At 44.6% G+C, this 23,938-nt stretch overlaps 2 protein-coding genes across 6 annotated transcripts in view; one reads left to right on the top strand and one right to left on the bottom strand.

The window, feature by feature from the left end:
- vps8 (VPS8 subunit of CORVET complex) overlaps window positions 1–21,827 on the top strand; it is a 77,142-nt gene extending 55,315 nt beyond the window's left edge. For 3 of the 4 annotated variants that reach the window (XM_085243087.1, XM_085243086.1, XM_085243089.1), the window contains 15 exons: window positions 30–114; window positions 222–320; window positions 2,715–2,804; window positions 4,277–4,323; window positions 4,660–4,804; window positions 10,022–10,111; window positions 11,851–12,027; window positions 12,104–12,185; window positions 13,707–13,789; window positions 14,897–14,977; window positions 15,920–16,089; window positions 17,319–17,487; window positions 18,764–18,817; window positions 19,148–19,228; window positions 20,671–21,827. In XM_085243087.1, coding sequence (XP_085099213.1) covers window positions 30–114; window positions 222–320; window positions 2,715–2,804; window positions 4,277–4,323; window positions 4,660–4,804; window positions 10,022–10,111; window positions 11,851–12,027; window positions 12,104–12,185; window positions 13,707–13,789; window positions 14,897–14,977; window positions 15,920–16,089; window positions 17,319–17,487; window positions 18,764–18,817; window positions 19,148–19,228; window positions 20,671–20,790 — 1,573 coding nt within the window. In that variant the 3' untranslated portion in view covers window positions 20,791–21,827. Of the gene's footprint in view, window positions 1–29; window positions 115–221; window positions 321–2,714; window positions 2,805–4,276; window positions 4,324–4,659; window positions 4,805–10,021; window positions 10,112–11,850; window positions 12,028–12,103; window positions 12,186–13,706; window positions 13,790–14,896; window positions 14,978–15,919; window positions 16,090–17,318; window positions 17,488–18,763; window positions 18,818–19,147; window positions 19,229–19,319 lie in introns of all 4 variants that reach the window. The other variant, XM_085243088.1, reaches the window with a different exon arrangement.
- LOC146561782 (uncharacterized) overlaps window positions 21,817–23,938 on the bottom strand; it is a 39,153-nt gene continuing 37,031 nt past the window's right edge. For both annotated transcript variants that reach the window (XM_085243090.1, XM_085243091.1), the window contains one exon: window positions 21,817–23,420. In XM_085243090.1, the coding sequence (XP_085099216.1) occupies window positions 23,324–23,420 (97 nt within the window). In that variant the 3' untranslated portion in view covers window positions 21,817–23,323. The remainder of the gene's footprint in view (window positions 23,421–23,938) is intronic.

The raw sequence follows: 23,938 nt of genomic DNA, 5'->3' as shown, positions 1-23,938 counted from the left end.
CTTCTTATTATCATGTGTTTTGCCACCAGCTACCAAATCTGTGAATTTCTTTATGAGAAGAATCATCAGTATGACATGATCATTGACTGCTACCTGAAAGACCCCCTCAGAAAGGTGAGATTATTCAGGTCATTTGACTTAAAAGTGTAAACTTGCAAATGTATTATGCTGTATATGTAGATATTATATCTATGGAATAATTGAGTGTGACTGTTTGTCAGTGGGAAATCTTTAACTACATCCACAACCTGCTGTCCATGCCTGGATACAGCCACGAGGAAAAACAACGAGTCAAGAGCAAAGTGCTGAAGCACATAAGGGTTAGTACACACACACACACACACACACACACACACACACAGCTGTGCATTACATCCTGGTGCTTATTACTGTGGTAGATGGTGGGTTGAGTGTGACAGTCACAGGCTAAATGGGTCACATTGGTAGGTGTTTAATGAGAGATTTCTAACATTTCTGACAGTGGTTAGCAGGCTGTAGGTCGCTCACTCTGTCACTTGTCCACTTTGGTTTCTTTTTTGACTCAGTCTTTTTTTACAAACGTGTATTTGCAATATATGCGTCACTGTTACTGTGAAGGGTCGACAGTTAGTACAAGTATTTGTAATTTTGTGCTTCAACATGAAAGACAATCAACATGGGATTAAAGTGGAAGCTTTAATTCAAGAGGTTTAACAACAGTGTGGCCTTAACTGTCCCAAATGACAGAAGCTCAGAAATCAGTCTGGTCTGAAGGTCCGTCAGATGTCTTGGATGTCCTTCGTCTATGGGCATACAGATGCTGTTTCCTGTCTGTAGATGCTCTGGCAGGCTTTTGTTGTTGACACCTCAAGCTGCTCCTTGTTTGCGGTTCTCTCTTGTTGTGTTTAGTGCATTAAATAAAAGAAATCAACAGCTGTTTTTGGTCTTTTGTTAGTTTTATTCTTGTAGAAATGATTTCAGTCCACACAGGAAGCAGACCCTATAGTTTCCTGCCACATCTTTATTACCCTGTTGCCAGGCAGAAATGCAGTCACCCTACACAGATCAAACACAGGATGTATGTAGTAGATATGATAATGAAGTCTTATCTATTCAGAGAAAGGAAACCGGATGCTGTCTGAGTTTGGGAGGTTCCATGCCTGCACTTGCCTTACCGAGGGTTAAGCATTGATGTGCCACTGCAGGAAGAAAGTCTTAGTACATAACAAATAATGTTTTTCACTCTGAAGCTGCTGCGTTGGATCACGATTAGATGAATAACAATAATGTGTACTGTATTGATCCCCGTGGGGAAATTCCTCTCTGCATTGAACCTGATCACTCAGTGAAGCAGTGGGCAGCCATTAGGCGCCCGGGGAGCAGTGTGTAGGGACGGTGCCTTGCTCAGGGATACCTCAAGGGTAGCCGTTCAGGGGAATCGAACCCCTGACCTTCTGATCACGGGTCCAACACTTTACCCACTGAGCTAGCTATCTTCTTGTCTTGAGGATCTCTCGGGTTGCTTCTGCAGTTTTCTGTGGTCGTCTCCCGTCTGCACTCTGAGCTGCTGTCTGCAGTCTGCAGCGCGCCCTGTACACGTCACAGGTTATCCTGATGCTTCTGTCAGCACACCATCAGTTAACACTTGCGAGCTGGTTTCAGTTGACACACATGCTCATCCTTATTTCAGTGTCTCGACGAAGTTAAGACCTGGATGGCCTCAAATTTTCTTAATTTTAACGAGGAAAAAACTGAAGCGATCATCTTTGGATCAAGCTGCTATTCTAGTACCCCGGATCTGCACACTTTGGCACCTTGTGTTAAACCGCATGCCAAAAATCTGGGGGTTATCCCTGATAATAAGTTTACCTTTGAGTAACAGATTAACTCTGTTGTACAGCGGTCCTTTTTTAAATCTTATCCAAGGTGAGATCATTCTTATCTTTTAAAAAACTAAAACGGGCAGTTCACGCTTTTATGGACCACTGTAATCCTTCATATGTAGCTGTTAGCCAGCGTTGTCTAGCACGGCTCCAGCTGGTCCAGAGCGCTGCAGCTCGTCTCCTGACACGAAGAGACGCAAACACGTTTCCCCGGTGCTCGCCGCACTGGCTCCCAGTCTGCTTTAGAATTAAATCCAACATTTTATTGATGAATATAAAGCGCTGAACGGTCAGGCTCCAGAGTATCTGTCTGACTGGCTGCAGCCTTATTTGAGCTCTTAGATCAAGTGATCTCTTGCTCCTGGCCACGTCTGAGTCCAGGCTGCTTCAGAGAGGTGACCGGGCGTTTGCGGTGCCGCAAATCTTTCATTGATATTGTTTGTTACTGTGTAATCTTTCATCTTTGTGCAGCACTTTGGCCAACATTTTGCTGTTATTAAATGTGCTATATAAATAAAAACAAAGTAAAAAACCAACATGGCCTCGTGGGGTCTTTGTGTAAACACAGCTGTAATTCTCAGACAGTCCGATCTCATCTTGGTCAATGAATTTGAAATATTCTGTGATTGCAGATGCAAAACGGATTACAAAATATCAACCTAAACACTCAGAGACTAAGTAGACATGAACTAATAGTTGAAGCACTTGCAGTCTGCTTGAATCCCAGTTTGCTGCTATTTTTAAATGTTTCCCTTTTTTCCACATGTCTGTATTTGCAAATTCAGGAGGATGAATGAAGGATGAAACTGTCTGACCAAAAATACCAAAACATTTTGTAACATACCTTCACAGGACGTGGTGACCCTTGACCCCAGCAAATCAGCTGACTTAGTGCTGTTTCATTTCACCTCCGAGGTGCAGGACATCGTCTCTGAGCTTCAGGTGAGGTCAACAGAAATACTGATGTTATTCCTCGTTGTAGTTTCTGAAGCCTAATCAAAGCCTCGAACAGCACAAATATTAAAACCTGAGGACTGCTGTCCAAACCTTTGCCTTCTTCGTTTGTTGTGTATCAGATAAAATACATATGTTGTGCATTTTCCAAAGGGCTGTAAACAGTACAGTATTTACAATAGTCTTCATATCGCACTTTTCTACTTCATGCAGCATGCCTCATTCACACATGCATGTTTTTCTCTCCATAACTGCTTTTTATCTAACATTCACACTCTCATCAGTGAATTGCAGAGCAGGGTTCAGTATCTTGTCCACAGATGCAGACTCGAGCAGCCAGGGGTCAAACAACCAACCTTAGAATTAGTAGATGCTCTAACTCGTGAGCTACAGCCTCCCAGTTTCCGTTCATTTGTCTCTTAAGTCATAATGTTGGGCTTCAAGTCTAATTTTAGTCCCTCTTTCAGAGCCGTTGCCAGAGCTCCTATCAGAGGATGCTGAGATAGTTTGACTCTTATGAAACTGAAGACCAGTTTTTGGAGGATTGCTAAACAGTGATTGTGTAAGGGTTGTGTCACAGTGAGCTCTGGTAGTGCTCTTTCTGTGGGGCGATCGTGGCTCAAGAGTTGGGAGTTCGTCTTGTAATCGAAAGGTTGCCGGTTCGAGCCCCGGCTTGGGCAGTCTCGGTCATTGTGTCCTTGGGCAAGACGACGTTGCCTACTGGTGGTCAGAGGGCCCGGTGGCGCCAGTGTCCGGCAGCCTCGCCTCTGTCAGTGCCCCAGGGTGGCTGTGGCTACAATGTAGCTGCCATCAGTGTGTGGATGATGGATGACTGGATGTGTAAAGCGCTTCGGGGTCCCTAGTGGGGACTAGTAAAGCGCTATACAAATACATTTACCATTTCTGTCCCTGCTCACACAAAGGAACAGATACTAGTCCTGCTTCTGGTTTGATCCCCATCTAGAGCTCTGTTTGGCTCTTGTCATGTAGCAGCTCGTCTCCTCTCATGTTGAGGCGCAGCAAACCTGTGTGAATGTGACATCCTGGAGGAGCTGGACTACCTGTAACCTGTGATACAATCTTTTGACAAGGACACTAGAAAAGCAAAACTAGAAAAAAGATCATTCAGCAGGGATGAAGAGAAAGCAGTGGTCTCCATCACATCAGTAGGTTGGTGGTTCCATCCCTGGCTGCTCCAGTCAGCATGCCAAATATCCCTGGGCAAGATACTAACCCCAAGTCGCTCTCCGGTGTGTGATTGTTAGATGAGGCCTGTTGTATAAAGTGCTTTGAGTGCTTCAGGAGAGTAGAAAAGTGCTATATAATCGATCCATTCACCATCAAAGCAGGTTAAATGCATAGAAACTGTTTCCTAATAAGACATATTGGTGCTTTATACTCTGATATTCTCCTATTTTTTGAGTGATTATGTAAAATATTCTTCTTCTCTCTCTCTCAAGGATGATCAGCTGCTTTTCAATTTCCTCAACTGCCTCTTGGAGCCACGGTACGGTGTGCGTTTTACCATCTGCCGTCTTAAGCTTTGATTATGCTCTCTTGCAGACACAGCTGGAGATATACTCCTGTTTAAGTCAGGTGCATAGTTGGTGCCATGTAAATTGTCCAGCTGTGAGTGTGTCGTCAGGAAAGATTGGGAGGCACGCAAATGTTTGCACAGAGCTTTGTGGGGACCCTTGTGCTCAGCATCTGATAGTGAAAATCACTTGGACATGAGCAGAAGCCAGCAGACTTGCAGATGCACAAAGTTGAATCAATCCTGCATTTCTCTCTCTCATCCTAATTATGTTCTTCTTCTCCTTATGTGGTCATCTGCTCTTCTCAGGGAAGGCCCTCATTCAGGGTCCATCTTACCTCAAGAAGGTGACCTCCATGAGCTTCTGCTGGATTTAATGTGCCGCTTTGCCCCAGACCAGCTTCTGAGCTTTCTCCACACCTCCCAGCACTACAGACTAGAAGATGCAATACAAGTACTATTATAATTCTTCTTTGCATGTTTCTGTGTACAGAAGTTAAAAACCAAATTATTCCATAAACAGCTGCATTAGTTAATGTATGGAGTAATCTTGAGTGTGTCTGGGTAGAACATAGTTTCTATAGCTATATATAGAAGCCGCGATAGAAGCCGCGATAGAAGCTGTGATAGAAGCCGCGATAGAAGCTGTGATAGAAGCTGTGATAGAAGCTCTGATAGAAACTGTGATAGAAGCTGTGATAGAAGCTCTGATAGAAACTGTGATAGAAGCTGTGATAGAAGCCGCGATAGAAGCCGCGATAGAAGCCGCGATAGAAGCTCTGATAGAAGCTGTGATAGAAGCCGCGATAGAAGCCGCGATAGAAGCCGTGATAGAAGCTGTGATAGAAGCCGCGATAGTTAAAAACCAAATTATTCCATAAACAGCTGCATTAGTTAATGTATGGAGTAATCTTGAGTGTGTCTGGGTAGAACATAGTTTCTATAGCTATATATAGAAGCCGCGATAGAAGCCGCGATAGAAGCTGTGATAGAAGCCGCGATAGAAGCTGTGATAGAAGCTGTGATAGAAGCTCTGATAGAAACTGTGATAGAAGCTGTGATAGAAGCTCTGATAGAAACTGTGATAGAAGCTGTGATAGAAGCCGCGATAGAAGCCGCGATAGAAGCTCTGATAGAAGCTGTGATAGAAGCTGTGATAGAAGCCGCGATAGAAGCCGTGATAGAAGCCGCGATAGAAGCCGTGATAGAAGCTGTGATAGAAGCCGCGATAGAAGCTGTGGTAGAAGCTGCGGTAGAAGCCGCGATAGAAGCTCTGATAGAAGCTGTGATAGAAGCCGCGATAGAAGCCGCGATAGAAGCCGCGATAGAAGCCGTGATAGAAGCTGTGATAGAAGCCGTGATAGAAGCCGTGATAGAAGCCGTGATAGAAGCTCTGATAGAAACTGTGATAGAAGCTGTGATAGAAGCCGCGATAGAAGCCGCGATAGAAGCTCTGATAGTAGCTGTGATAGAAGCTGTGATAGAAGCCGTGATAGAAGCCGCGATAGAAACTGTGATAGAAGCCGCGATAGAAGCCGTGATAGAAGCTGTGATAGAAGCCGCGATAGAAGCCGTGATAGAAGCTGTGATAGAAGCCGCGATAGAAGCTGTGGTAGAAGCTGCGGTAGAAGCCGCGATAGAAGCTCTGATAGAAGCTGTGATAGAAGCCGCGATAGAAGCCGCGATAGAAGCCGCGATAGAAGCCGCGATAGAAGCCGTGATAGAAGCTGTGATAGAAGCCGTGATAGAAGCCGTGATAGAAGCTCTGATAGAAACTGTGATAGAAGCTGTGATAGAAGCCGCGATAGAAGCCGCGATAGAAGCTCTGATAGTAGCTGTGATAGAAGCTGTGATAGAAGCCGTGATAGAAGCCGTGATAGAAGCTGTGATAGAAGCCGCGATAGAAGCCGTGATAGAAGCTGTGATAGAAGCCACGATAGAAGCTGCGATAGAAGCTGTGGTAGAAGCTGCGGTAGAAGCCGCGGTAGAAGCCGCGATAGAAGCCGTGATAGAAGCCGCGATAGAAGCCGCGATAGAAGCTGCGATAGAAGCTGTGATAGAAGCCGCGATAGAAGCCGCGATAGAAGCTCTGATAGAAGCTGTGATAGAAGCCGCGATAGAAGCTGTGATAGAAGCTGTGATAGAAGCCGTGATAGAAGCTGTGATAGAAGCCGTGATAGAAGCTGTGATAGAAGCTGTGAAAGAAGCCGCGATAGAAGCCGCGATAGAAGCCGTGATAGAAGCCGCGATAGAAGCCGTGATAGAAGCTGTGATAGAAGCCGTGATAGAAGCTGTGATAGAAGCCGTGATAGAAGCCGTGATAGAAGCTGTGATAGAAGCTGTGATAGAAGCCGCGATAGAAGCCGTGATAGAAGCTGTGATAGAAGCTCTGATAGAAGCCGCGATAGAAGCTGTGATAGAAGCCGTGATAGAAGCTGTGATAGAAGCCGCGATAGAAGCCGCGGTAGAAGCCGCGATAGAAGCTGTGATAGAAGCCGTGATAGAAGCTGTGATAGAAGCTGCGATAGAAGCCGCGGTAGAAGCCGCGATAGAAGCTCTGATAGAAGCTGTGATAGAAGCCGTGATAGAAGCCGTGATAGAAGCCGCGATAGAAGCCGTGATAGAAGCCGTGATAGAAGCTGTGATAGAAGCTCTGATAGAAGCTCTGATAGAAGCTCTGATAGAAGCTGTGATAGAAGCTGTGATAGAAGCCGCGATAGAGGCTGCGATAGAAGCTGTGATAGAAGCTGTGATAGAAGCTGTGATAGAAGCCGCGATAGAAGCCGTGATAGAAGCTGTGATAGAAGCCGCGATAGAAGCCGCGATAGAAGCTGCGATAGAAGCTGCGATAGAAGCCGTGATAGAAGCCGTGATAGAAGCCGTGATAGAAGCTGCGATAGAAGCCGCGATAGAAGCCGCGATAGAAGCCGTGATAGAAGCCGTGATAGAAGCTGCGATAGAAGCCGCGATAGAAGCCGCGATAGAAGCCGTGATAGAAGCTGTGATAGAAGCTGTGATAGAAGCTGTGATAGAAGCTGCGATAGAAGCTCTGATAGAAGCTGCGATAGAAGCCGCGATAGAATCCGCGATAGAAGCCGCGATAGAAGCTGTGATAGAAGCCGTGATAGAAGCCGCGGTAGAAGCCGCGATAGAAGCTGTGATAGAAGCTGTGATAGAAGCCGCGATAGAAGCCGCGATAGAAGCTGTGATAGAAGCTGTGATAGAAGCCGCGATAGAAGCTGTGATAGAAGCTGTGATAGAAGCTGTGGTAGAAGCCGCGGTAGAAGCCGCGATAGAAGCCGTGATAGAAGCTCTGATAGAAACTGTGATAGAAGCTGTGATAGAAGCTCTGATAGAAACTGTGATAGAAGCTGCGATAGAAGCCGCGATAGAAGCTGTGGTAGAAGCCGCGGTAGAAGCCGCGATAGAAGCTGTGATAGAAGCTCTGATAGAAACTGTGATAGAAGCTGTGATAGAAGCTCTGATAGAAACTGTGATAGAAGCTGTGATAGAAGCCGCGATAGAAGCCGCGATAGAAGCCGCGATAGAAGCTGTGATAGAAGCTGTGATAGAAGCCGTGATAGAAGCCGCGATAGAAGCCGCGATAGAAGCCGCGGTAGAAGCCGCGGTAGAAGCCGCGATAGAAGCCGCGATAGAAGCTGTGATAGAAGCTCTGATAGAAGCTGTGATAGAAGCTGTGATAGAAGCCGTGATAGAAGCTCTGATAGAAACTGTGATAGAAGCTGTGATAGAAGCCGCGATAGAAGCTGTGATAGAAGCTGTGATAGAAGCTGTGATAGAAGCCGTGATAGAAGCTGTGATAGAAGCTGTGATAGAAGCCGTGATAGAAGCTGTGATAGAAGCCGCGATAGAAGCCGTGATAGAAGCTGTGATAGAAGCCGCGATAGAAGCTGCGATAGAAGCTGTGGTAGAAGCTGCGGTAGAAGCCGCGGTAGAAGCTGCGATAGAAGCTCTGATAGAAGCTGCGATAGAAGCCGCGATAGAAGCCGCGGTAGAAGCCGCGGTAGAAGCCGCGATAGAAGCTGCGATAGAAGCTGCGATAGAAGCCGCGATAGAAGCCGCGATAGAAGCCGTGATAGAAGCTGTGATAGAAGCCGCGGTAGAAGCTGCGATAGAAGCCGTGATAGAAGCTGTGATAGAAGCCGCGATAGAAGCCGTGATAGAAGCCGTGATAGAAGCTGTGATAGAAGCCGCGATAGAAGCCGCGGTAGAAGCCGCGATAGAAGCCGTGATAGAAGCTGTGATAGAAGCCGCGATAGAAGCCGTGATAGAAGCTGTGATAGAAGCTCTGATAGAAGCTGTGATAGAAGCTCTGATAGAAGCTCTGATAGAAGCTCTGATAGAAGCTGTGATAGAAGCTGTGATAGAAGCCGCGATAGAAGCTGCGATAGAAGCTGCGATAGAAGCTGTGATAGAAGCCGCGATAGAAGCTGTGATAGAAGCTGTGATAGAAGCCGTGATAGAAGCTGTGATAGAAGCCGTGATAGAAGCCGTGATAGAAGCCGTGATAGAAGCTGTGATAGAAGCCGTGATAGAAGCTGTGATAGAAGCTCTGATAGAAGCCGCGATAGAAGCCGTGATAGAAGCCGTGATAGAAGCCGTGATAGAAGCCGCGGTAGAAGCCGCGGTAGAAGCCGCGATAGAAGCTCTGATAGAAGCTGTGATAGAAGCCGTGATAGAAGCTGTGATAGAAGCCGCGATAGAAGCCGTGATAGAAGCTCTGATAGAAGCTCTGATAGAAGCTCTGATAGAAGCTGTGATAGAAGCTGTGATAGAAGCCGCGATACAAGCTGTGATAGAAGCTGCGATAGAAGCTGTGATAGAAGCTCTGATAGAAGCCGCGATAGAAGCCGTGATAGAAGCAGAGATAGAAGCCGTGATAGAAGCTCTGATAGAAGCTGCGGTAGAAGCCGCAATAGAAGCTGTGATAGAAGCCGCGATAGAAGCTGTGATAGAAGCTGTGATAGAAGCCGCGGTAGAAGCCGCGATAGAAGCTGTGATAGAAGCTGTGATAGAAGCTGTGATAGAAGCCGCGATAGAAGCTCTGATAGAAGCTCTGATAGAAGCTGTGATAGAAGCCGCGGTAGAAGCCGCGATAGAAGCTGTGGGGTCCTCGTCGTTGAGATAACTCACTGGGTTTCAGCTCTTCAGGTGGGAAGAAGATTAAAGGTTTTTGTAGTCTTTCATAGCTTCATTTGCCTTCAAGCTGCTTTTTTAGAAGTTTTACTGCAGTCTGTTAAGTATCTACAGATCCACCAGGACACCGAACTAACCTCATCTTAAGAAGAAGAGATGTCTGCGCAGCTGTGATGATGAAATTGTTGCCTAGAGTCAGGATGAACACTTTAAATGCAGTTGAACTCTTTTTCTTGCTGTTGACTGTGCACAGTGCACGCATGCTCGACACAGTGTAGGAAATACGATTTAAAATGTAAATTTAAATTCACAAGTCTTAAATGGGTGTTTTCAAATATAAGAAATTACACAGGGTGTAAGGATGATCTACACACTGAGTGTCAATCATAAACACAGCAAGCTGGAGCAGCTCAGTGGAAAGAATCAAGCAGCATGTTAGTCGTGACTGCACAGGTAAGCATCCTGCAGCCAGACTGAGGCGACCGTGTTAAACATTCAATGTTTTTATCTCTAGATAACTCAGAAGCACCACTGCAACGAAGCTACAGCCTACCTGCTGGAGATGAAAGGAGATGTTCACGGAGCATTTGCTGTCTCATTAGAGGTAACAGCATAACATCAAAATACCAATTCAGCTGATTTATATAGCAACACTTGCGATTTAAACTGTGAGGTAAAGACTCTACAATATTTATGCTCTAATCGTAAACCTTTTTAACTCGAGACAACAAGCAATGACCTTACTGCCTTACTGCCCACTTTGTTGGGCTGCCACGCTGTCACATCCTTTTGACATCAGAGCTGTTTTAATTCTTGGTGGCATCGAGGTGCTGAAACATTCGTCAGAGGTTCTGATTGATCTTCACACCAGAGGTCCTCTGGGCGGGGTGACTGGTTCTTATATGGTGCTTTTCTACTCTTCTGAGCACTCAAAGCGCTTTATACAACTTGTGCATTCACCCATTCACACCAGCACATTTTTCTAAGTGCTTTCTAGCTAACATTCACACACATGCATGTATCTCGCCCAAGGATATTTTACTAGGGGAAGTCAGGAATCGAACCACCAACCTTCTGATCAGTAGATGACCTGCTCTACCGCCTGAGCTGGTCATCTGAGTATATTCAGGAAACCAGTTTGAGATTGTTTGAGCTTTGTGACGTGATGCGTTATCCTGCTGGAAGCAGCCATCATGTACACTGTGGTTGTAAAGGGACGGGCAATACTTTGGCAGGATGTAGCATTTAAACAATGTTTAATTAAGCGTTGTGCGATATGACAAAATGAAAACATCTATTGTTTCATATTATACGCTGTTGTTTGTTTCGCGGCGTCGCAAAACTGTTTACGGCAATATTTTTTCATGGTCTGGATGGTCACCGCGTGGATGCAGGCACAGAGAAAACCAGAGAAGATGGCGGCTGTTACAACTTATGTGTAGAAATGTATCGTTTAATGCATCGGTCAAAACACTCGACGCCCAGCTGAAAACACTTCACACAAGCTGCCCAAGAGTCACTGAGCTGACAGGAAAAGCTGTGCTTTATATCGTTCTCGGGACGAGAACTGTGACATATCTGAGATTTCTGTCGTGTCGCACAGTTCTAACTTAATTGGTACTTAGAGACCTAAAGTGTGCTACACACAGGGCTGGATGGATCCATGTTTTCATGTTCATGTCAAATTCTGATCTTCCTGTCTGAATGTTGCTGTAGAAATTGCGGCTCATCAAATTAGTGTTTCCTGGCTTCTGTTGTGAAAAGTGTTGGCTCAGTTTCCTGTTCTTAGCTGAAGTGGTGCCTCCTGTAATCGGCTCCTGCTGTAGCCCTTTAAGAATAACTGGCTTTAATGAGCCGTCATCTGAGCTACTGTTTCCTTCGCATCAGCTCGATGCAGAATACCTATACTCCTCAGACTGCAGCATCAATGAGGCATTTTTGCTCAGAGAATTGCTCACTGGGTAGTTTCTTTTCTGTAAACCCTACAAGATGGTTTTGTGGGCAAATCCAAGCCCATCAATCAGCCTGTCTGTCACCAACAACCATGTTCAAAGTCACTTTGCACCCAAACCTTCCCAGTTTCACTTTGAACTTCAGCAGCTTGGCCTGAATGCACTTAGCAGCTGCTGTGTGATTGGCTGAGTCAATACTCTCATTGCAAAGCAGATGAACACGTGTAACAAAGTGACCTGTAAGTGGTATGTTGGTGTTTACACAGACAGTGTTTTTCATTGTGAAGTAAAACATTTTCATACTTAAAATAGTGAAAGACCAGGTTGTTATACTGCTGCTGTCTTATGGATGTAATTGTTGTGTCAAAAAGCTTTTTTGCTCTCTGTGAAGACCCTGAAGGAAACACTGTGTGCTCTGACTGCTGAGCGTGACAGTGGAGCGAAGGATGGGAGATGGGACGAGGCTGTAAGAACTGAATCGGTGCTGATGAAATTAAAGGAGTCTGTGAATGACATCATTGTCTTCTGTCATCGAAGTTGTCAGGGCCTGGACCAGAAACAGAGAGAGGTGGGTGCTGTGCGCGGGTACGCTTGCTGTGAAGAACTGGCATTGCTAGTTATTCCTTGTTTTCCTTATCTCACAGGTTCTCTGGTTTCCACTGTTGGACACAATGATGGCGTCTCAGAAACAAGTAAAGGGGCTCAATGCTAAACACACCTCTGACGGTAACAGTTTGCATGCATCACTACACATGTAAACAAAGATGCCTCACTATGACGATGCTTCCTCTCTAGTCTTTCAGATCTGTGCAGCTCTCTGATGGCTTTTTGTAAATTTAACACATTTTGTTAAAGTATAAAAAGCTACTGATGCTGAGCTCCCTCGGTCAGACAAACTGACCAGTTCTGTGATTCAACAAAGCCAAAAACAGCCATTGCCTAATAACCTGAATATGACGAGCTAGTAACCCTTTGTTCAGTGCAGTTTTATAGTGATTATAAGCTTGTGCTACGGCAGGAGATGGGACAAATATAACTACAGTGTGAAACACACTGTCAGGCCAGCGTTACACATCAAGTTTAGGTTTTGATGTTGATGTTCAACCACAGTGGTGGAAAAACTACTGAGACTCTTTAGTTAAAGTCCTACCGCCTCATTTTAGACCAGTGGTCCCCAACCCCCGGGCCTCGGACCGGTACCGGTCCGTGAGTCGTTTGGTACCGGGCCGCGAGAGTTGAGGTTCAGGTATGAAATGTCTGGTTTTCTGGGTTTTTATCGGTTTTCAGCGTTATTTTGTTATCCTTTTTATCGTTGACTCGGTTTTCCTGGGTCTTTTCACGTGTGTTATGAATAAATCTTTTTTCGGTACCGGTACTAGTTTTATTTTGTTGCATTTATCCGCAACACCTTAAAGGCCGGTCCATGAAAATATTGTCGGGCATAAACCGGTCCGTGGTTGGAGACCGCTGTTTTAGACTAGAGCATTTAAAAATGTCAAATGATCCTAGTTATTTTGTCTGTATGTGCTCAGACAAAGCTCAGTGTGTTTACCTTTGTTTGATAGAATATGCAGCACTCCCTTAAAAGAATATTTCATTGACCCAGGACCAGTATTACCTCCTTCCCATTGTCCTTCCTGCCCGCTCTCAGGGTTCAGCAGTGACCGGTGGGTCACGTTAGCATAGCTCAGGAGATAAAGCGAACCCTCCACTGTTCTGAACACTGATGGTTTGATCCTGCATGCCAGAGCTTAGAGCTTGTATTAAGTGAAAAAAAGAGCCAATGGAACAAGTGAAAATTCTCCAGATCCAAGATGCACCGTCTCAAAACAAGTCCCCATATCTCACTGAAATGTTGCTCTGTAGCTGATTGTGTCTTATTTTAAGTGTGATGAGATATTTTGACTAGAAATTAGACAAATATACTTGCAGTGAACCCAGTGCAGACATAACTGAGTCTGAGTTTATTCAGTGAGAATGTCCGGGGGGCTGAGCAGGGTGATGAATATGCTGTAGTCCTCAGCACTGATGGGCTAGCTCACTGTGGGGAGCTGATTTGACGACATGAACTTTGTTTCAAAGGAAATAAAACAGTTTAGCTCTAACTGCAGAAGGATCCGTGAGACTGTTTGAGCTGTGATTTTGTTGCTCATCAGAGAGAAAATTGTACAAGCGTTTTTTTGTTATTGTTTTGTTATTGAATCAGTTCTTGGTGTGGCTAATTCATCATGTCTGTAAATGTCTTAGTGCTGAAGGAGCTCACGATGAAGGTTCTCAATGCTATGAGCAGCTTTATTTCTTTACCTGCCATCATTCAACAGATCCTGCAGGTTTGTATGCAGTCTGTCCGTGCATCTATATGCACACACACACACACACACACACACACACACACACACACACACACACACACACACACACACAGTACGGTGAGAAATTCTTAAACCCACCCTTCATGTGTCTTGCTGCATGCTCAGTCATCCAGGTAAGTAAATGACGTGAAGGTGAGTCCATCCTACCTGCAGCAGCATCGCAGACCACGCCCGCCACAATAATAGAGCAATTCTTTATTTAATTATAAACTTTGTCCTAATTCTGTCCTGTGTTTTAACTATTGAATAATAAAAAGGAAACATCACAAAAACACTTAAGGTCATGAAAATCAATTGAGATTTAGCGATTCAACGAGGCATCCACCTTATTTATCGAAAAGTATCGTTATCGGTGATACTGGCCCGTATTTACTTGGTATCGGATCGATACCAAAATATGCAGTGTGGCACACCACGACCTCCCAGCCCATTGTTCTTTCAGTGATGCTAGTTCAGTCGTTGTGCAAATGTGGAAACCTGCAGTCAGCTGAGACTGAATCACCTGGATGAGTGAAACATTTTTATCAGGTCCTCCGGCTGAAGGATGTGTTCATCCACCGTTCATCAGAACGGCTGCTTCTCCTACAGCACAATCTAGAATTTATTCCAGCATAACCTTTGCTCTCAGTCACAGACAGTTGATTACAAAGTCTGTGACGGATCATGAGCCAGACGAGCTACTGCATCACTGACGCTCCCACAGAGAAAAGTTTCACATGAATTCCAGTCATTTTGTAGTAAATACTCTTGGTTTCTTTGTGTGGTCCGACATCGCCCCAGTTTGACGACATTTAAATTATGTTAGCATTGAGTTTAATGCAAGCTAAGGCTCGTTTCATTATTTGGACTTATTTTACTGTTTAACAACATGTTTGTTCAGATTGGTCAAACAATCCTATGAACAGTAGCAGCAGTTTATACCAACACAGCAATTAATTACTGGCTGTGTTTACATCCTGATTTAGCTTAATCTTATTTGTCTGTGCCACAGAGCACCAGACATATGGTCACACTGTTCACTGACACTGCGTAACATCAGACTGCATCTGCCTGCTTGTTTGTTAGGATCCAGTGTATGGCAAAGGCAAGCTGGCGGAGATTCAAGGCCTCATTCTGGGTATGCTGGACACGTTTAACTATGAACAGGTAAGACGTGTGTGTGTGTGTGTGTGTGTGTGTGTGTGTGTGTGTGTGTGTGTGTGTGTGTGTGTGTGTGGCAAAGTGCTACTGAGCGGTGTACCAGGGGTACGGAGAAAAGTTGTTGTACCATAGGCACGAGAAAAGTTGTCGTACCAGGGGCACGGAGAAAAGTTGTTGTACCATAGGCACGAGAAAAGTTGTCGTACCAGGGGCACGGAGAAAAGTTGTCGTACCAGGGGCACGGAGAAAAGTTGTTGTACCATAGGCACGAGAAAAGTTGTTGTACCATAGGCACGAGAAAAGCTGTCGTACCATAGGCACGAGGAGAGTTTGTGTGGCAAAGTGCTACTGAGCGGTGTACCAGGGGCACGGCGAAAAGTTGTTGTACCATAGGCACGAGAAAAGTTGTTGTACCATAGGCACGAGAAAAGCTGTCGTACCAGGGGCACGGAGAAAAGTTGTTGTACCATAGGCACGAGAAAAGTTGTCGTACCATAGGCACGAGCAGTGTGTGTGTGTGTGTGAATTGCAGGTAATATTTGTGCTCTAAACAGCTGTTTGAGTTGGGTATATGAAAGGAACCATATTATAGAGACGTGTCTCCATGGACAATAGCATTGTATGATGACGTGTTAATAATCGTTGTTTGCCAGGAGCAAAAACAGATGAATCAGAACCTCTCGAGCTTTTACACACATGTTGCTGTTTGCATGAATGCAGACATATGCCTTTGGAAACGTTTTCAGCATAGCATAGACATTACCGCCCGTTTCAACCCATCATTACCATCTGATGGGTTGAAACGGGCGGTTTGTGCTGCTCATGTAGTCATGGTGTGACAATAATCTTTAGCCTTGATCTGTGAAGGAAACACGTTATTCTAATTACACATTTTGAACTCTTTATGGCACATGAATGTAGACATAACTAAGAAAAAAAATGTTTCAGACTTTACTTGAAACAACCACCAATCTGTTGAACTACGACCTCCACTGGTCCCTGGCTCACCTGCGTGCTGCTGTCACAAGAGGACTCCACCCACGACAAGACTGCTGTAACATCTGCCTCCAGCAGTACAAGAGGAGGCAGGACGCATCTGAGGAGATCATTGTTTTCAGGTGACACACACGCATTATATATGTATACATATGTGTGTGTGTTTACATGGGAAACTCTTCCAGCTCCTTTACTTTTTGTATAATCATGTTTGCACTCCATGTTTCTTCTTTTGTTATTGCCAAAGTGTCATTAGCACGCATCATGACTGTAACTCAGTATTAGTTTATGAACATTGAATAACACATTAACAAACCAATGTTCTGTTAATCAGTCATGACGCCTTGTTTATACAATGTTTAAGACTTAAAAGGCTCACAGCTGATCATACCCAGGTCTTGGTAACAAGTAACAAACTGAATCATCTTTTTATAAACTTTATCTTGAATAACTATTTTCTGATCTGCTCTTCACCCGCAGAGCCTGTATGACCTGTTACATGTCGTCTCATGTCTGTGTCCTATAATTTTAATGATCTCATCATTTTCCATATAATCAATAAGCCATTTGTGATTAAGATGCCGTCATGGAGAGTTTTACCAACATGATAAGCTAGTGAACTAAGCAATCTTGTGCAAAATCTAAAGTTAAGTAATGTTGTCATTGAGCATCAGTGAAGTCTTGTAGGCAGTCATCGTCCGAGGATAATGGCCTGACCAAAACAACTGAAATGATTCAATTCAGGTTTATTAAATAACACAAATTTAAACAACAGTTTTGTCAAAGCGCATCAAACTGTAAGTTAAAGACTCGATTCTTTTAGAGAAAAAGCCCGAAAATCAGACATTTTGCTGTGAGCAACACGTGGAGACAGCGGGAAGGAAAAACTCCCTTTTAACAGGAAGAAACCTGCAGCAGAACCAGGCTCAGGGAGGGGCGGGGCCATCTGCTGCGACCGGTTAGTGATGATGGGAGGGAGAAGGAAAACCAAATAAGTTGAGGAGAAAACAGTCAGTGATCTTCATTAACAGCCAGTCAGTCAGAATGACCTGCTCTGGGAGTGCCTTAATGCACACAGCAGCAATAATGTCTGAAAGACCTCAATGCAAACCACGTAATGCTAAAGCCCAGCAGAGGCCCTATGAGACAAAAAGCAGACCCGGTCTACTGATTGAATTTTACACCGCCCCATCCAGATTATGCCAGAAGTTTTGGTTATGGCTCATTATTAGAACCCTTGGCCCACAGCTCACAGATCCCTTCACTAGGCTTTCTTAGATGGAACTTGTTGCTAAAAGCAAAACAATCCATAGACATTAAAATGACTGTTTATGAATGTCTGTCTCTCCAGCTGTGGTCACCTGTACCACCTGCAGTGCCTGCAGCAAAAGGATTGTGTGTGGGGCTGTGCTTCAGAGCTGCAGCGGCAGTGGAGGTGCTACAAGTGTTCGGCCATCCACGGAGGAAGAGTCGGGCCTTCCACTGAACCAAAGAGAGGCCGTAGCACATCTCTGGCACAGGTGTGTGTGTGTGTGTGTGTGTGTGTGTGTGTGTGTGTGTGTGTGTGTGTGAGACAGTGAAAGAAGATATGTCAGTGCTTTAACCCAGCATGAAATGACAGAAGTTTGTTCAAAAATACAACAATCACCGAGCTAAAGCAAAATGTATTCTGCTCACATGTTCACCTTTATGGCTGTGTGGAATCAGACAGTACAGATGTGACTGCAGACGTTCAGCAGGGGTTTAGAAAGCGTAGCATTAACTGTTGTCTCCCATTTTCAGTGGCTTGAAGCGATTTTGTCAGACAGCCCACAGTCTCATCTTTCCTTGTTATTGTGTTGCAAATAGGGCTGATTAAAGCTCTGGTCATTCCAAGCACTGAACCTGCAGCTGGAGCTGACCCTTTGGCACAGATGTTGATGCAGTTAAAGGAGAAAAACCAAACAGCTAATCCAACAAGAAAGGACACAGCAGGGGTGTCACACTCATTTTAAACGGGGGACCACCTACAGCCCACTCTTCTCTGTCAGTGTGAAGACGTTACATATTTAACTGTTTTTCTACATGATGAAGAAAAAGACAGGAATCCATCAGCACGACTCTTTGGATTTAAATTGTAAGAAATAAAACGTCAGATCATTTCAGACTGTCCAGTTTTTGTTTTTTAGTCATAAAGAAACAGAACTTTCTACAGCAGAGAGTGGAAACAGAAACTAAGAGATTTCTTACAGCCTAATTAGTTTCCTTTGGTACTGAACAGCAGAAATGAGGCTTTCTTGTCAGAGGTCATTTTTGAGGGGAAAACAGCAGCTGTACAAAACAGCTGGTTCATAAAAGCAAGCGAGTAATGCAGAACATACCAGCATCAACCTTTGATGGGAAACTGGTGGGCTTTTATTGTGGTGGAAGCATGGCAGCGAAGCCAAGATAAATTCATGACGATGTTTTGCTGTTGGTTCGATGAGTTTTGGTCGTCGAGTCTGTGCGATGTGGTAACACGCGTGTGCGTGCTGCCGGGGCGTCCGTGTTGACGTCTTTCTGTGCAATCTGTTTACCTGATCTTTAATGGCTGCTTTATCTGTTTGGTGTTTCTGTGGACACACACGTTTGTATTTAAATGACACATTTGATACATCCTATTAACCCAGATGCTCTGGTGTTGCGTTTCATGACATGGGCGGAGCTGGGCGGCCTTCCAAACCTTGCTGTTTTGATTTCATTGTTGAGTCCAAGGATGAAGAACGTTGTACTGAAACTAACATGGCTGAAACAACGCTGTCCCTCTCTGTGCCACAGACACATGTGACATCAGCACGCCAAGACACAGGGGCGTCGGCTCTCAGGAAGAAGGTAGGTTTGATCGACCCCCGGGCGTCGCGCTGTGGCCCTCTGCTGATCTGTTTCTGCTCAAACGTTTTCTGAGCAATAACTCTGAAATCATGGATCACGTACACAACTTATTCTATTCAAATCTCAGTTTGTAGTTTAATGTCAACATTAATGTCAACAGCATTCTGTAGTTAACGTGAGTCTCATCAATCGAATGTGAGACGGATCAAACTAATAACTATGTTGCAGTTCTGGTTTCTTTCTAAATTACTGTCATTTTTGCACTTTTTACACAATATGTAACAAATGACATCGTAATAGAGCGTCTGTGGTGTATGTGCTGTGACGCAGGTGTTCACTGAGGCAGCACTGGACCTTCAGCAGGAGCAGTCCTGGGATGAAATCCGCTGCTTATACCGAGGACCATCCAGGGTATTAAAACGAGCGCATTTTCATTAGGACATGACAGATTCCACTGATGCTGAAATTAATGTGACGCAGTGCTTGTTGTTTTTTGTTATAGTTTAAAAACAGTTATCATTACACAACAGCAGTAAAAACAAACACAAGCAGGTGATCCTACAGGTGAGTTTGTGTGCTTGTGTACTGCTCTGAAATGTCAAACAATCAAGATGTGATTGACGTGCAGGCTTGTTGCACAGAAGTGTTGCATTAGCTATTTTTACACAAAACGACATTTTCAGAGGCTCAGAAGTAACTGGATGGACCAATAAGCAGTTTCTTGGCAGGTTGAGCCACGAAACTGGTAAAAAAGCAGTCTTTGCTTATCCAGTTATTTCAGTGCACGTAGCCTTGGTAGGGTGTGTCCATCTGTGGGACCAGCACCCCAAAACAGGAAGTCCCCGTTTATCTAATCCTGATGTATGTTTCTGTGGGTCAGCAGGCAGTGCAGAGTCTAGGAGTTGATGAGCGAGGCCACTGGTTTCTGAATGTCTACCCTCCCTCCTCCACTGGGAGGAACCCTGAGTTGCCTTGCAGGCCCAGTATTCATCAGCCCCCCCTCTAGATCAGTGCCAAGCCACTCAGTTGAACTGTTAGAAATCTGGAGTAAATTGTAAGAGCTATTTAAACTCTATTAATAATAATGTATTGCATTTATACAGCGCTTTTCAGGACCCCTCAAAGCGCTTTACAATGCCACTATTCATCCACTCTCACATTCACACACTGGTGGAGGCAGCTACAGTTGTAGCCACAGCTGCCCTGGGGCAGACTGACAGAAGCCAGGCTGCCATATCGCTCCATCGGCCCCTCTGGCCAACACCAGTAGGCGGTAGGTGAAGTGTCTTGCCCAAGGACATGACGACCGAGACGGTCCGAGCCGGGGCTCGAACCGGCAACCTGCCGATTACAAGACGAACTCCCAACTCTTGAGCCACAATCGCCCCGTGATACTCAAGTTTTTACCTTCACAAAGGGTTAAAAAAGGAATATGCACAATTTAGACTATTTGAATGGGTGATATTTTATTAAAGCACAACCCAAAAGTAATAAAAACAGAATCAAATCCCTTGAATTATACTTATCTAACCTACTCTGATCTAATGTTGACTAGTGTTCCTGATAATAGTCCAACAGGAAAACAGAATCCTGGAAATTCAGCTCCAGACTTACTGCTGACGATACAATCCAAGCTCTCACTGCGGTTGCACAGGGACTGAGGGCTCCTAACAACGCACAGTCACTCCCGAAGCCATGCAACCTGTGGTTTAGCTCAACCTCCTGAGCTGCAGTCAGTCAGGCTGCAGACCAGCGAGGGTGCCGTGCTATCCACCACCAACAATGCCCACGTGAGCATCAGGATGGACCATGATCTTTTTTTCTTCTGTTTCTATATCTTCTCTCTTTCCTAGTTGTCCATGCTTTCAGAAGTCTCCCACTGCCACGAGAAAACAGGATCTCTGTTCTCCGTCCAGCTGGGAACAGAAAGTTTCCAACTGAAACTCTCTCCTCCGCCTCTCTTCGAAGAATAACATCATGACTGCTTGAGGACAACATTTTCCTTTTGCTCTTTTCAACACCAAAGTCCTTTGGGAGTAGCTGACGTCAGATCTCGCTTTAGTCCCAGTTATTCCATCTTTCTTTGTTTTTTACTGTGTACAACTTTACCCAAAATGTTGGTTGAAGAAATGCTGCAGAAGTCTTCAGCTGGATAAGCTCTGCGCCTCATCTGGCTCATTTTGAAATAGAAGTTGATGTTTGGTGTGAGTTAAAGTTCGATGCAGCAGTTCAACTCTGAGGTGGGACTTCCAGGGAGTGATCTTTAAAAAACATGAAAAGCTTTGCTGAACACCTCAAAACTGTTCATATTTACACTAATATATTATTAATGACCTGTGAAGATTTTCAACATTTTCAAAAAATATTAGAAAAAAACGATGTGCTGTGTAAATTAAATGAAGCACTGGTATCTTTAGCATAAAAATGAGTGTCCCTGTGTAGAGGCAGTGTGTGATTGTCAGTCAAACAGGAAACCTTGGCCTTCTCTGTTTAAATGATAAAGAGACTAGAGGGAAAACAAGGAGTGAAATTAAAGCTCAAATATGACTAAAAACCACTTCAAATGTTGTTTCTGTTGGAGTTCTCCTCCTGCTCCTCATGCTCGGTTTACAGCACATTATGGCTTCATTAATAATTCGACCAGAGCAACAAAGGCCAGAATGATTCCCAGCAAAGATGGTTTTCTGTCTCCTCTGCCACATATGTGTACATATTCAAATCATTTGGCTTTCTGTTGCACATTATGTGGTAACTGTAATGATTGTGGCTGGATGTTGTGATCACTGTTGTTACTTGTAACAGACAAAGCAGAAGCAGAGGGAGGTTCGGCCCACGCAGTGCTGTTCTGGGTTATTCATCTTTACATTTAAAAAGCTCCCATCTGAAAACATCGAATCAAATTTGTCATCAGTGACATCACTGATACTAAATCCTTATTGAGTGTTTCTCCTGCCTGAGAGCTGTAAGAACGGGGACTTAAACTCTGCTTAATAAACCAGCACGTACTGTATATTGTCTCATGTGGTGTTTGCTTTGTTTGTCTTCAGCTCTCATAATTTTGAGTTAAAGTTCTGCATCACACCAACTTCAAAATCCTCTTTTAGAAAACCTTCAAAACTTCCTCTGAGGAATCAGTTTGACTTTGTACTAACAGCGCACTGACATCTAGAGCTCAAAACTCTGCAAGCAGTTACAGATTTCAGTCCGATATATCAGGACAAAGACATTGTTACACAGTTACAGAGAGCACGCAGACAGGATTTTACATCTCCCATCTCCAGAGGCTGAACAACAACAACAAAGTAAGAACAGCTGACAAGCAGTTTCATGGCCAGATGGTGTTTTATTCTCTTGTTACACTGGACGTGCTGTGAAATGTTGAACCTGCTTTGGTAGCTGTGCACTACAAGTCTCAATATGAGGTCACAGGAGCTGCTGTGGACGAGGCCATACTAGGCTGGAGAGAGCGAGTGCAAAGTTTAGCAGCTGTCAAATAAAACGTCTTCAACATGAAGACTGAACCAGCTCAGCACAACAGTCTCACAGAAGCAGAAGTCTCCAATCAAAAGATGACTTCATGAACTGCTCATTACACTGGAGAGCGAGGAGGCCTGACCAGACAGGCTGTTTCTGCAAAAACAAACACCAGACGGAGGAAAGGAACGGCGAAGCATAAAACGTCAGCGAAACCTGATGGAGAACATGTAAAAGGCACGTATGGGAATATGGCTGCCAACGGAAATGGGCCACAAGTCAGACAAAGTCATTTCTTGACTACATGTGGCAGAAATCAGCCGATCACATCTTCATTCGCTGATTTTAACTTTTGACTAATGCTTCAAATTTGGCTCATCAGACCCGCTGACACTGATTTTCAGTCAGTTCTTGTGTAATGTGACACACCTCAGCCTTTCCTCCATCTTCCTGACAGCCAGCCTTCTACGGAGGCCGTTTCTGATGAAGCTTTGGTGAAGAGTCCATGTGTCCGATCTTTGCTGCATTTGATCTCATTTCTTGAGTTTCAGATACAGTTCACGTGCTGCAGATAGACTTTTAGACCCGCTACATCTTCTTTGTCGTCCCCTTTTCCCCGATTCCTCAAAACATTCATAAATAAAAGCCTTGAAAGTGAAACTGAGTGAAGAACTATTACACTTTAAAAAAATCACAAGACAGTCTGGAAGCAACATCTGAAAGAAATGGTGGTGCATTTAAAGAGGAACAAATAAAAAAGACATAAGACATCAGTAAAAACGTGTCATAATTTACGTCCCTGTATGCAGAAGCTGCACATGTTGCTATGTGTGCATCTGCTTTTGCTGTGTAGAGTCTGTATAGTCCAAAACAAACAGCCAGGTTTGCCTCTGCTAATGAAATGATTAGGACGCAGACCCTTTAGTACTCCAAACTACTGTTCTCATTATTTTGGAGATGCTACAACCGTCGTCTGGCCAGCATCAAGTCGTTCTGCTCTTTTATCAAAAGCACTCTTCACTACCCGGATCTTTACTCAAGCCACGGGAAGTCCAGTGTACTCCGGTGGCCCAAAGCAATCATAGAGTTCCTGCTGGTGCTAGATGATTGTACTGGTCCCAGATCAGGCCTGTAAAGATGAAAAGGCAGGGAGTAAACATGTGCACGTACACATCTAAGATACTCTTTTACTTTGTGCATGTGTCAGCAGGAGAAGGGTGTTTCTAAAACATCTTGGATTACAGCGAGACCTTACTAGGCCTAAATCCCAGACTCCCACTCCTACACGAGAACACTGAGGAATGCTGATTTGACTCTCCCAACCCTGCTCTGTCCATCTGGGTGGGTGCCAAGCTCCAGTCAGGACAGAGGGAGAGGCTGAAGTGCCAGCAACCCTCCACCTCCCATTAAACTCCTCCCTCGACAAGCTCTCAAATAAAGAAGAGCCAGTGTTCATCCAGAACAGGCGAAAAGCCCCTTTTAGAGTCCCAGTCTTTGCATCCTGCCTAAAGGTCTCTTAGGCTGTCCTTTCCAAAACACATTGCTCATGCTGGATATTCACATATAAATAACTATAAATCTTCCTTATCACACAGGGGACACGGGTACAGTGCCCTTTCAGTGGCTCTGAATTGGTGTGATTTCGAC

This window comes from Mchenga conophoros, linkage group LG13, assembly GCF_057382185.1.
Source record: "Mchenga conophoros isolate Kocher_MC1m ecotype Shallow Benthic linkage group LG13, M_conophoros_male_GT1.1, whole genome shotgun sequence".
Classification (NCBI taxonomy): domain Eukaryota; kingdom Metazoa; phylum Chordata; class Actinopteri; order Cichliformes; family Cichlidae; genus Mchenga; species Mchenga conophoros.
Note: the sequence above shows the minus strand (reverse complement) of the source record. Positions and strands in the feature narration are given on the sequence as shown.